Below are 14769 nucleotides of genomic sequence, written 5' to 3' on the forward strand. Positions count from 1 at the left end.
CCTATTTTTACCGTAATTTTACTTACTTTGTTTAAGATTAAGCCTATTATTATGCCACTAAGCTAACTTCTGACGTAAGTAAACACCAATTCCACACCTCCGCTGTCTAACAAATCAGAGTAAAATGACGACGGATCCACCTATGGGCTGTTGCTAAACCTCGTAAGCGATGTTGGGGGAAAGCAAGGAAATAGGATGGTTTTAACTTCTTAACTTATGCGTAAGCTGGCATGACAGTGTGCAAGTTGGGTGTTTCCACATGCAAGTTGTCTTACGGAATGATGGTGGGGGTATGCACGTGTAAGAAATTTATGCCTGAGGAAATCTGGCTTAAATAATTACATCACTCGAAGAACTGATAGCACGTGAAGAACCCTCTCAAGCTAATAAATAATGCACCTAGCCATCGACTAAACATGGGAGAAGTAGAGTTACATGACACACGGCTGTGGGACTTTAAACCACACGAAAGAAAACAGGGCAAACACTTCTAGAAAGGTCTTGTTGTTCGTAATAATATTATCTTACGCAATCGATCAGTGAACACAGCTGTCGATACAGGTTCGATAATAGCTACCAAAGATATGTTAAAGTTTTGAGGTTTATCTTTCGCGCATTCATTCTGCTGAAGGAAAAAAAAAAAGTTTGATGCAATTGATTGCCGAAATATGTGTTTATGTGAAGAATTAAGTGCTACCGCGGCAATAAAGTTATGTTGTGAGTTCAACGACAAGAAGACAACTGTACCTTTTGGGTATAATGATGTTGGACGTCGTTATAGCATTAGATAATCGATGCCGAAGTAGGCATACCTTACGCAAGTGGCCTTGTAATTTCATATTTTGCAATGGAAGTCAATTTCGGACCATGTGTAGGCCGAAGTACGGTTGAAGACTACAGGAACGAGTAAGTGCTGGGAAAATGTATTTGTTGAATCAAGCTACATCGTAACAGCGAGCGAAATATTTCACTTTTCACGGGTCGTAAAAGTCAAATATGTAAAGTGCTTTTTTTTTTTTCTAGTTGGTGGCAGAATTCATGAAATCTGCAAATAATTGTAGGTTTTGGGAAGTGCAGCATCACTAATGAATTCGTTCGTGGGAAAACTATCGACCATCTCTCGGAAGTATCCTCTTCTTCGTGGGATGGCTTCCTATGCTGTCATTTGGCCAGCATCATCATTGTGTCAGCAGACTATATCGGGCAAGGAACACTACGACTACATGCAGGTGCTTCGATATGGCTTGTTCGGAACTTTATTCGTGGCGCCTACCTTACATACTTGGATGAAACTGGCAGCAGAAATGTGGCCAAGCATGACTGTGAAATCTGCTCTTGCAAAGGTAGTTTTTTTTATTACCTCAGTATAAAACAGTCCCTTTTGTGCCATTGCATAACCAGTACTCACAACTAGGTACTAATGAAGTAGGTGTATTACATAGTTGGGGATTTTATGTGTGGATGTTTATGTTGAGGCCCATGTTGGTAAGAAATATATTATTCTAGTTAGATTAATTCAGTTGTTGGTACCATGTCATAAGACCTACTTCTGGTAGTTACTCTGAGGCCAAAACCTTGAACGTTTCAAAGTTTTATTCGGAAGTGCCTCAGATTTGGGTTAAAGTGTGGTATTATGGCCTGCCCCCACCCCTGAAGCCTTTTTTGTGATGCTCTGTTGCACAGCCTGAGGTCTAGGTTATACGAAAAGACGACAATTTGGTCACAAGTTGGCAAAGCCAGCAAATGTGAAAACAGAATATGTGGTTGTGGTGACAAATTGACTGATGCTGAAGCCTTATATATAAGTATGCCATCTACTGAAAAATACAAGAGTCCAATATGTAACTTGTGCCCAGACTTGCAACTAAACTAAACAATCACAATCTGCAAACATAAATTTTCAGAGGAATAAATTACCCCAATTATGTAAGTATAATTGTGATATTCTGTATTAAATGAGTAAATGCATTGTTGCCCCCCCTGAACTGGTATTAGCCTTTAAAATAATCGGGAATCAACTGCGTAAAATACATTGCCTTTATTATTTATTATTATTTCAAATCCCTGTACAAGCATTAGATTTTCCGCGATTACCCTAAATTGCTTAAGGCAAATGTTAGGACGGTCCTTTGAAAGAGCAAGTTTTACTTCATGCTTAAGCTATCTGAGCTTCCGATCTGTCTCTAATCATCTCATTGTTGACGGGAGGTTTGGCTTTTAGTGAAGTTTGAAAGGCAAGCTGAACTCCAGTTGTCAGACGAACTTGTAGGCCAGATGATAAAGTATTTGGAAAGGAGAAGGAAGTGCAGTGCTTAAATGTGCAAGAGGTTAGATACTGCAGCTTTGTGTCTGGGGCATGCTAGTTCCTAGCTGTCATTCCAGAAGAGTCTTTGGCATATTTGCCTGCTACAAGGTCAGTGAGGAGCAATTAGAGCATTTTTTATTACTTTTAAGAGTTACTAGGTTTACCTATAATCAAACCGTCTTAATTTCCACAACACAACTCAGAAAATTGTTGGTAGCTTGGTGCTGTGACAAATTAGTCTTCTAAAGAAAGTGTCAGTAATTGAGCCTTCAAGACAAAATTTTAATAGGCAGACACAAGTGAGTGGTTCATGATGTGGGTTCCTGTTGTCATGTCCTAGTTCATGAACCACGGGCAACATATGAGTGGCCAAGTAAGTGGGCCTGACAGTCGGGATACCAGTTACTTTGGAATAAGGCTGGGCATCTCGGACATAATCTGAGTCGTGGTCACCTTTGTGCTCAGACGGCAAAGACTACCAAATCCAACGGTTAGTTCCTCAATCGTTAAGGGGTAAAACTCAATGAGACTCGGGTCATGTAAGGCTAGCAACCTGCTTCCCTGGTACTTTAAATATGATGCTGGCAACAATCAGAGCAAAATGCCCTGGACCTTTGGAGGTGACGGAGTCCCACCTCTAATTGACAAAACAGGGACTCGTAAGATACGACTCGGCAAACGAATGGTAACGAGATGGGGGAGCTATTAATATCTATGGGGGCTACTCTGGGAAGAAGGTAGAGCTGGCAGAGGCTGCAAGTAAGATGGGGTTGGACATTCTGGCTGTTACTGACATTCGGGTAAGGGGTGAGAAAGAAGAGGAAGTGGGAGATTACAAGGTCTACCTGTCAGGAGTCAAAGTAGGAATAGCACAATGGGGTGTAGGGCTTTACATCAGGAAATAAATGGAACCCGCGTAGTTGCAATATTGCAATAAGGTATGTAGACGAACGACTGATGTGGATAGATTTGACAGTGTCTAGCAAGAAAATTAGGATAGTGTCAGTATATTCGCATTGTGAAGGGACAGATCAAGATAAGATGGATAGGTTTTATGACACACTCAGTGAGTTGTTAGAGTAAAGGACCAGGACAGTTTTCTGCTCTTGGGTGATTTTAACGCCAGGATTGGAAATCGAACAGAAGGGTATGAAAAGGTTATGGGTAAATTTGGAAAGGATATGGAGGCCAACAGGAACGGGAAACAACTCTTGGATTTCTGTGCCAGTATGGGCTTAGTAATCACAAACTCCTTTTTTAAACATAAGAACATTCACTGGTGTACTTGGGAAGGCAGGGGAACCAGATCTGTCATTGACTATATAACAACAGATCAGGAATTCAGGAAGGCTGTGAGGGACACATGTGTATTCAGGGGATTCTTCGATGACACTGATTTCTATTTAATCTGCAGTGAAATTGGTATTGTGAGGCCGAAAGTTCAGGTCAGGTCCATATGTAGGAGGATAAGAGTGGAGAATCTTCAGGATAAGGAAATCAGGCACAAGTACATAACAGTGATCTCAGAAAGGTACCAGTTAGTTGAATGTAGTCAATTACAGTCATTGGAAAAGGAATGGACAAGGTACAGTGACACAGTACTAGAAGTGGCTAAAGAATGTCTTGGAACAGTAATGTGTAAAGATAGGATGAAGCAAACAGCTTGGTGGAATGACACAGTCAAGCCAGCTTGTAAAAGGAAAGGCGGCGTATCATAAATGGCTACATACTAGAACTCAGGTAGACAGAGAAAGTTATATTGAAGAAAGAAACAAAGCCAAACAGTTAATTGCAGCATCCAAGAAGAAATCTTGGGAAAACTTTGGAAACAGGTTGGAGACTTTCGGTCAAGCTGCTGGAAAATCATTCTGGAGTGTAATTAGCAGTCTTCCAAAGGGAGATAAGAAGGAAATGACAAGTATTTTGGACAGGTCAGGAAAACTGCTGGTGAACCCTGTTGATGCCTTGGGCGAATGGAGGGAATATTTTGAAGAGTTGCTCAATGTAAGTGAAAATACGATCAGTAATGTTTCAGATTTCGATGTACAATGGGATAGGAATGATGATGGAAATAGGATCACATTTGAGGAAGTGGAAAATGGTCAATAGATTGCAGTGCAGTAAAGCGGCTGGGGTGGATGAAATTAAGTCGGAACTCATCAAATACAGTGGAATGTCAGGTCTTAAATGGCTACATAGGATAATTGAAATGGCGTGGGAGTCGGGACAGGTTCCATCAGACTGGACGAAAGTGGTAATCACACCAATCTTTAAACATGGAAACAGAAAAGATTGTAACAACTACAGAGGTATCTCTTTAATCAGCGTTGTGGGTAAAATTTTCTCAGATATTGTTGAAAGGAAAGTGTGAGTATTAGTTGGGGGAAAAACTGGATGAAAATCAGTGTGGGTTTAGGCCTCTTAGAGATTGTCAGGACCAGATAGCTAACGGCAAATAATGGAGAAGTGTTATGAGTGGAACAGGGAATTGTATCTATGCTTTATAGATCTAGAAAAGGCATATGACTGGACTCCTAGGAGGAAGTTATTGTCTGCTCTACAAGATTATGGAATAGGAGGCAAGCTTTTGCAAGCAATTAAAGGTCTTTACATAGATAGGCAGGCAGCAGTTAGAGTTGACGGTAAATTGAGTTCATGGTTCAGAGTAGGTTCAGGGGTAAGACAAGGCTGCAACATGTCTCCACTGTTGTTCATGTTATTTATGAATCATGTGTTGAAAACAATAGACTGACTGGGTGAGATTAAGATATGTGAACACAAAATAAACAGTCTCGCGTATGCGGATGACTTAGTTGTGATGGCAGATTCGATTGAAAGTTGCAAAGTAATATTTCAGAGCTAGATCAGAAATGTAAGGACTATGGTATGAAGATTAGCATCTCCAAAATGAAAGTAATGTCAGTGGGAAAGAGATATAAACAGATTGAGTGCCAAATAGGAGGAACAAAGTTAAAACAGGTGGACGGTTTCAAGTACTTAGGATGCATATTCTCACAGGATGGCAACACAGTGAAAGAACTGGAAGCGAGGTGTAGCAAAGCTAATGCAGTGAGTGCTGCGCTATGATCTACTGTCTTCTGCAAAAAGGAAGTCAGTACCAAGACTAAGTTACCTGTCCACCATTCAACCTTTCGACCAACTTTATTGTATGGGAGCGAAAGCTGGGTGGATTCAGGTTACCTTATCAATAAGGTTGAGGTTACGGATATGAAAGTAGCTAGGATGATTGCAGGTACTAGTAGATGGGAACAATGGCAGGAGGGTGTCCACAATGAGGAAATCAAAGAAAAACTTAAGATGTAGCAGTCAGGGTGAACAGGCTTAGATGGTGGGGTCATGTTACACGCATGGGAGAAGCAAAGGTTACCCAAGAGACTCATGGGTTCAGCAGTAGAGGGTAGGAGGAGCCGGGGAAGACCAAGGAGAAGGTACCTGGATTCGGTTAAGAATGATTTTGAAGTAATAGGCTTAATATCAGAAAAGGCGCCAATGTTAGCACTGAATAGGGGATCATGGAGGAATTTTATAAGGGCAACTATGCTCCAGACTGAACGCTGAAAGACATAATCAGTCTTAAATGATGATGGTGATCATGAGACACAAGTGATCACTTTTACTGAATGAACTAGTGGGTCAGTCCATATCAAATCAAACCAAGTTTGGTTAATTTTTGGACCGTGTTGTAATAACATTTTGCTCATAAAATTCTACCCGTTACCAATAAATATGAACTACATATGTTTTAATTGCTGTTACTTTTATTTGACAGTCCTCGTTTTGGGTTAAGTAACAGGTTTTGGCATTACAGTGATGTTCGGTTCCACCCATCTCCTTTGAGCCAGGATATCATCAAGATGGGGGAAACCTCTGCTTCACAATATGGCAAGTATAACATCACTGAAGGCAAGCATGAATAAAAAGATGTGAGTATGTTTCACTCCTGCAATGAAACAAAACTAACTGGACAACCATGGGAAGTAGGGTTTTAGGGCGGGAACGATTTAAATATATGACAATACAAAAAACAGCCCCATCGGAAAACAAATGTTATCCAAAATCATGAAACCCATAGGAATCTTACATTTCACTTGACCTATACAGTTCAAATGAAGTCTCCCCCCCACCCCCACCCAAAAAAAAAAAAAAAAAGAGAGAGAAAGAAAAAGAAATACACATCCAGCTCCAAAACAATGTATCATAAAAGTCCCTTCACCTATATAGGTCAAAAGAGGACAATGATCCCAAAAGCCAACACACAAATCGAAAACCCAAAACGCCCAGATTTACATGATTAAAATTAAAATACAAACAAACAAAAAAACTATACACCAAAACAAACAAACCATACATGATGCATTTGCCAGCCACAATCACCGACAAATAGAGCTAGGTTCGCCAGACACCCCTTCTATGCCCCTGAAGTGAAGTGGTCTTACACACACACACACACACACACACACACAGTGAGAAAGAGAGAGAGCATTTTTTCACAGTTCCACACAACTTCTTCCTGTTTTCTCAATTGATCTGTGTTCAGTTTTTCAAGGCCTATCCACTGTGCCAACTTATAACTACATCTGAGGGGGGTGCGATGGGGAGGTTCCCTTGTTAGTGTTGTAGCTCCCTTCAGTAGCTGATAAGTGTTTTTTGAAAGCTGTTATGTTTTAGTTTAGTTTTTTTATTGATTGCTTAATGAAGTAGGATCAGTTTATTCTATCTCGTGAGATTTTTTTTTTTTTTTTTTTTTTTTTTTTTTTAAAAGCCAAAAAACACTTATCAGCTACTGAAGCATCTGTATCTTAGGATCAGTTTATTCTATCTCGTGAGATTTTTTTTTTAATAAGCCAAAAAACACTTATCAGCTACTGAAGCATATTGGTGGAATAAGAAACTGAAATATGGTAAAATAGTGAAATATAGATAAACGATCGCTTTTAGATTCACATTCAATTATTTTAATGATAGCGCTTATTAGAACACAGAACTGCTTTATTATCTATGCCTCGAAGTGAAGACATTACTATCTACGACTAAGGAAAGACGTCATTGTTCAAAGCCGATGGGTCGTATCCCCTGCTACACTAGACCCTTGTTTATTATAACATATACAAGATACAATTCTATCACATTTTCCCTATTTAATGTATTCAGATTGTTTAATCTATTGATGTATCTGCTATCTCTCATAGAACTTATTTTTTTTTATAAAATACTTTGTAGTTTGTGTAAAGGTGAACAATATTAATAAAATTGTAGTCTTGGTGTCTGCAGCTGTTGCAATGCATTCCAATGTAGGTAACAACTTGCATGTTGAATGATGGGAACTGAATAAGGCGATTTGTGAATGGTTGTTGGTAGCCAGTCAGAGTGCCCATTCAGAGTTTCCTATGCTTCGCAAATAAAGTTACCTGCAATTTGCTGTAGGAAAGTTCTTGCAGAATGTAAATACTTTTGGGTTGAAGGAGTTCTCTCATGGAAAAACGAAAGCATTGAGTTGTTGATAGACACAAACAAAAGAAAGAAAACTTTATTTTGTTTTAATAGGTTAAAATTTAACATAATTGGAGATTTCGGCAAAATTGGAAGTAAGACCAAGTTGGTTGTTGCAATGACAAACATATATCACGTGCTGAGACTTGTTAACCTCATCAACTTACAAGGTAACTGTCACAGTCCAGAGTAGCCTAGGCCTTGTGCTGCACTGCAGATCAGTCTGTCAGCACATCTAGTTTTCTTCCATTCATACAGAAAACAAATGTGATCAGTTGGCTACCATATGGTATCACCCATTGACTAAGAACAATGTCAACGAATTACTAACATCAGCATGTAATGCAAGAGACAGGAATGCTGTAAGTGCACTCAAGCCAGTTTGATTTCATGTATACATACTTCGTGTCTACAGTTTAATGTTGTATATAGCCATAAAATATTATGTATACACTTCAGAATCACTTGTGGTATAATGTTTTTCTTTTCTAAAAGAGAGGGGTTGCTGGACACTGAAGTGTCAGTGGAAATGATACTTTCCAATTACTACAGTAGCATCTAGTGGAAATTTAAAATATTTAACTGCCCCAAGACTGTCAGTAATATTGAAAGTTTCACAGTGTATTGTGCAGTATGTTGATGAATCTAGTAAAATTAGATTGTATTTCACAAACAGCTTAAGAGTGTATAGCCTCTGCCCAATATTGTATATCTTTGTCAGTCGGTCTCATATGGAAAACTGTTGATTTTGCATGATGCATTGTGAAGGAAAATGGCTTTGACATCAGCAGAATACACCTTCATTTAAGAGTTGTTGGAAGCGTAGAGGGGTTTTCCAGCCCTATGGTTTATCGAATGAAATGAGTATAGTAACGCAAAAGAAAACAGATCAGTACAAACAGTTATCAAAATATAGAGAAATATACACAGAAGCAGGTAAGCTTTAATTAGTAAAGAAATGAAATTCATTCTGGACAAATTATAGGAAAGTGCTGGAAAGAATTAAGAATGCGTCAATAAGCAGAGCTGCTGCTGAAAAGTTACTTGAGACAACACTTTCATACTTTGATGCCTTGAAGGACACACAAATTTTTATCGAAAATTAAATAAAAAAATTTGTGCATTTGGTTTTAAAATTGGATCCAAATAAGTATTGTGTAGATTTAATGACAATTATAGATGCAACCATTTCCAATAGTAAATCAAATGAGTGAATATCCATTCTCAGAAAGTTCCAATAATTATTTGGCTCTCTAATCCTCGAGTCACATAGTAAATTTTCATGTGCCAATCTTTCTCTCATCTTATATCTTTTCTTCATCCATCTATGCTTCCTCTTTTCCTGATGAGCACAAAACCAGCCCAAGAGCCAAATAACAGCTAGTGGCTGTATCCTCGCATGTTTTGCACATTCTAGGTTTGACACCAATATTGTGAATATTGATGTGCTGTCTGGAGCCAACCATCAATATATTGCCTAATATTACTGCTAGTCTAGTGTTTGCATTAGTCTTAGTACGACCCCTTCCTCACCTTGAGCAATGTAAAAGTTAGCCAGAATTTATTAATGACAAATACAGAACTGTAATTTTGTGATGTGATGTTTAAATACTTGGTGAATTCATACATGTTTAAAATTTTATGGCTGAAGTGATAAGAAAAGCTCTTTCAGAAAAACAATTCAGGATCTGATACAGGAACTGAATGCTCTTATGTTTATTATAAGAATAACATTGACACTCCCTGTCACTGAGATGGGAAACTTGTTTACTTTGCGCATTTTTATTCAAATATGTTGACCAATAAAACAACCTGTCAGCTTTGACTAGTGATGCTACCAATCAATATGACAATATCATAGAATCACACTATTGTACCTACAAAAGTTTTGGGGACCACAACAGGAACACAGGGCTTTTGGGTAGGGATTTTCTTTTTGTTGATACTTTAAAAAACATCAAAAACTTTGAAATAGCCTACAAAATTCAGAAAACAAGGGTTTTCTCTGGGATCATAAATATACCTACAGAATGTGCAGTGTGTATATGAAAATACTTTCTGGCACATTTATAGGCAGACCACTCGAACACACAACAAACTCTCATTCCACCATATGTAGACTTAGAGCTGTCTACTGATAAGGGTTACTACAACCTCTGTTTAGTCACAGTAGTGGCATCACTGGTCAAAGCAGAACAACTGTATCATCTTTTCACACTTATGTCCAGTGGTAGCATAGGGTGGGAAAACTATTGTGCATTCGCAAGTAATAATTTTAGATAAAAAAAGGGCAATGTTAGTCTGTAATTTAGCACAGCCCATTTTTCAAACATCTCTCAATTATCTCCCTGCCATCCCTACAGATATGGTCCCTCATGGGCTTTGTGGCTGACAAAGACCCATTCAAAAGGAACTGCTACATTCATTCAGTGTGGAACAAACAGTTTGCACTTGCAACATTCACATCCTATGCCTGATGTATATCTGTGTGCACACAAGAGCGAGCCATCAGAGTAATAAATTCCCATTATATTCTACTATTTACTCAAGAGCACTGGGTTTGCCCCTAAAGTGAATGATGCTGGTGAAAGTCATTGTATATACAAACAGCGACACATATTACTGACTTGACACTAAATATCTTGCTTTCTTTTTCACAGGCAGTAGTTGAACAGTTTTCTTATGGACCTGCAGCTTGTATTTGTTTCTTCTATGGTATGAGCCTTCTTGAAGGAAAATCAATGAAAGAAGCTGCATTTGAAGTTCAAACAAAATTTGTTCCAACATACAAGGTAAATTTCCAACAAAATGGTTTCACATTTGAGTTTCTATTGTTACTAACTGATTAAGAGGGATTGTTTTTCTGCAGATGCCAAAAAGAACACATATTGAAAGACAATGCTACACAGAATGACATGCTTCCTTTTTCTGCGTGCTTCATGTTAGTCTTCCCCTCCCCATATTGGTTACTGCAATTGAAGTACCACGAATTAATCGGCTAAAAGACTTTTAGTGTCAGGTTAGTTTTTCTGAAACAGATGGGAAACATCTGAAATAAATTTATTCATGATCGTTACATCACATACCATATTTGAATAGGAAGTATATCAGCTATGAATAACACATCTTGCACCATCATTAAGACATTACTGAAAACTCACACCATCTGCACTTGATGTGAGATCCCTAATTTCCATCCTGTTAAAGAATAACTATAGAACGACATTAGGAAGTCATGGGTAGAGTACAAAATACAAACAATGACAGGAGTCATTGTTACAAACCACACTCAGTATAGTTGTGGCTTTAAACAGTATATTATCTCATCGACAAAATTTAACTCATGACTCAGCTTTTGGACAGTGTCCTTCCTAGAGGCTTAAACACAGTGATAGCACTGTGCTGCAACCTCTGCTCAGTTGTCATGTGAGGTATCCACTAATCAGCTGGCTGCCACCAAACTGACCTAGAGCAAAGTTCACTTCCCACACCACAAAATGCTCTACTTTAATAGTTGTTTCACATCCTGTGTAATCTGAATCCTCCCATCATCAAACAGCAAGTTCTCATTTGAGCAATTAAAGGAAACTGTTCTTACAACACACATTTATAGCCCACAGCTCCCTGGCTCCATATCTACTAGCTTCTGCCCTCCACATACTCCACAATTGACTCTAGGTCATTTGATCTATTCACTGTTTTCTCTGCACCTTTCCTTTTCCTCTCTTTAACCATACTTGCTCCTCCTCTACCATACTATTACGTTTGTGTAAGACACTCGATTTTGCCTTCTGCAAAAGAGCCCTCACCTGTGCCACTTACTATACTGTCACCTTTTTGCTTCCCTCCATAGCTATCACTCACACCCCCCTTCATTATTCATCTCACCCAACACAAGCCTAGTCTGTTATGCCTCAGATTTCTCCACGTGACATTAATGGAAGTACACAAAGTAAACAAACATTCTGACAGCGACATTAGCGCACACAGAACAAAACTTACTGAAACTAAGCTTGTTGGATTTCCAATAAAATTTCAATGTGTACAAGTACAGAATTGCAAATTTGTCATCTGTATTTAAGTTCTTTGTGGTCTACTGGTAATAGAAGTTTGAATTCTGTAGTGCACTGACTGGAATGAATGTGCATTTTTTTAAATAGTTACTATTTTCAAGAAACTGAACAATAGTTTCAGTGAACTTTTCAGTTACCAGTCCTTAAGCAAAGCAGCCTCAAGTAGAGGATGTTGTGCCTCTGGTTGGTGTGATAATTACTGCATCATAAGCAAAGAGAATTATTTATGAATTATAATCATGCAGTGGAACTTATTTCTGTATAACAGAATTAGCAGTGAACTCAGTTTCAATCTTAATGGAACAGTGGCTGTAATTTTTACTCATTCACTGAAGTACTGTTTTGAACAAGTCTTTGCTCACCATGAAAACCTCCTCCTTAATAACTGCATGTGAAGTAAACATATTACTAATTAAATCACATTATGACATAGAATTTAATGTCATTGAAGCATCGTATTGTGTATTCGGTGAATTGATACATGGTATTTTCTGTGGAAAAGTGTTTTGAAACCTGACTTGGCCCTTACGACAAAATCTGTTTGAAGCTTGGACGTTGAATGCTCCTTTTAGTAGACTAATTGGCATGTTTTTCAGCATATGTAGATTAGAGTGCTTTTTCTCTATAGTCATATGTGCATAATTCATTTGTCAGTATTTTTATTTCTGTTCAATAAGCAAAAAATATATTATTATTGAATTTTCCTTGAGACATTATAGGGAAAATATATTATGTCATGATTACAGTATGGAGTTCTCATCTGGCCTGTTGCTGCAACCGTCAACTATACATTTGTGCCTGAAAGAAACAGAGTTCCTTTCATAAGTTTATGCAGTTTTCTTTGGACCAACTTCTTGGCATTCATGAAAGAATTGGAAGCAAAACGTCTTCTTCAACTGAAAACACCACTATAATGTTTTCTAGCCACAACAAAATAGTATTTATAATTATCAGCTTGTAATATATGTGTATGAAACATTCCTGATAAATTTCTCATAAAACAAAAATAACATTGCAAGAGATTGCTGTTATATTGTTTTACCAGATAAAAAATTTCCAAATGGTGACAGGTAATTCTCTTTTTTTAACATCACTCAAAATACAAATAGCTAATAATAGCTATTGTTTGTTTCTGTATGATGGAATTCATAAGCAGTTACATGTATGTTAGTAAGAAGAAAACTAAAATAGTGTGTGTTTATTGGGGAAAAATTTACCTGAAGTTGGCTCTAACAATTTTTGAACTTAGTAAATAATTGCTTAAAACCCTAATTGTTAAATCCAGCAATATGTAGTGGTGACAACAGAATTATGTTCAGATATCTGATATTACTGTATTATTAATTTTATTACCAATTTGTGTGTGTGTGTGTGTGTGTGTGTGTGTGTGTGTGTGTGTGTGTGTGCGTGCGTGCGTGCGTGCGCGTGCATGCGTGTGTGCGTGCATGTGTTTAATATCATGATTTAGAAATAAATCTGTAGCCACTACCTATATTTTAAAAACATGGATTGTTGTCATTTGGTATCAGTTTCATGTAGCACAGTCAATATGTTGTTTACAACTTGAATGAAGTCATACTGTTCCTTGCAATGCTGATATTGCCTGTTTTGAAGTATTCAAAGAAATCTCATTGAATAAGTGTCACCAGTATTAAAAAATTTTGACATACATTAGCACAAATACATTTGTTGATTACAGTGACTGTAATTATTATTATTTTATTATTATTACCCATGAACTGCTATTTCCATCATTTCTACAATTACTGTAAATATATTCCCGTGATAACAGATTCTGCTGACAAATTTTGAGTATATCATAGCGGCACATTGCTGCAATAAGACTATTCATGGTTGCAGCAGGAAGCTCACCCAGGGATGACAACTGGAGAGACACATGTGTAGGGTAATACTTCCACACCTACGGCATTCAGTAAGCCACGTGTCATCTATATTGTGCCAATAGTTTAACAACTTCGGAAGATCAGTTGTAACAGAGTTCAATTTAGTGATCCAAGGTGGCAGAGGCAGGGAGTGCCACCAGCTTTCTGGAACTATAGGCTTGTATGTGCTTCAGCAGCTTCTTCATTGTGCAGTTTTGGAATGCCCTATATCACAGGTATTTTAATCTTCCAGATAGTGAGAATGGTTTAAAAACTCGGGTTCAAAGAAGGGGTGTATAGCTATTGGGTTATAAGTCTTAAATGGACAACCTATGGGGAACTTGCCACACAACAGTTGTATAAGGCTTGTATAGATAAGTAGGGCTCTGTCAGGATTAAGCATTATATTTCCAGCTGCTCATGGAAACACCGTGACATCCAATTCAGCATGCTAAATGGGAGGGCTGTACTGTTTGGGACAGGTAACACCCGCTGAACATGAAAGGGCTTCAGATAAGACAGCCAAGATAGGGTAACGGTTGCACTATGCCAAGCTAAACAGTTTGACAACAGAGGTATTGAATGAGTATCAAATTGTGATTTGAAATGAACAATGCCCTTAAGTTCTAACAAGGTGTCATATGTGGATACATAATGCATTTGGATGTCAGAAAGAGGAGGAGTGGGAAGATGATGGCATGACAGAAGCCCAAATGTAATGAAGCAGGTAGGTGGTGAGTTAGGTAAGACAGTTGATTTTTTGTGCATTGTTGCCTGAGTATGCAGCACTTGGCTTCATCTGCCTGAAGTTGAGATCATATCTCTTATGTTGCTCTGCTTAGTGTCAATATATTTTACACATCACCACAGCGTACAATGTACAGACAGCACGCGGAGGTGCACATAAAGAGAACTGTTGTTCAGTTATTGTTCTACGTGAACTGCAAAGGGGAAAATGCTATTCTGGAAATCACTAAAGTTTCTCTGCATGAAAAGA

At 38.1% G+C, this 14769-nt stretch overlaps 1 protein-coding gene across 1 annotated transcript; it reads left to right on the plus strand.

Moving 5' to 3' along the window:
- The first annotated feature begins 620 nt into the window (after positions 1-620).
- LOC126485397 (mpv17-like protein) lies at positions 621-13587 on the plus strand. The gene is made up of 4 exons (XM_050108869.1): positions 621-906; positions 1024-1343; positions 10477-10608; positions 12636-13587. The coding sequence occupies exons 2-4, from the start codon at positions 1086-1088 to the stop codon at positions 12801-12803; spliced, it is 558 nt and encodes a 185-aa protein (XP_049964826.1). The 5' UTR covers positions 621-906; positions 1024-1085; the 3' UTR covers positions 12804-13587.
- Positions 13588-14769: the final 1182 nt, after the last annotated feature.

Source organism: Schistocerca serialis, chromosome 1 (genome assembly GCF_023864345.2).
Source record: "Schistocerca serialis cubense isolate TAMUIC-IGC-003099 chromosome 1, iqSchSeri2.2, whole genome shotgun sequence".
NCBI lineage: Eukaryota > Metazoa > Arthropoda > Insecta > Orthoptera > Acrididae > Schistocerca > Schistocerca serialis.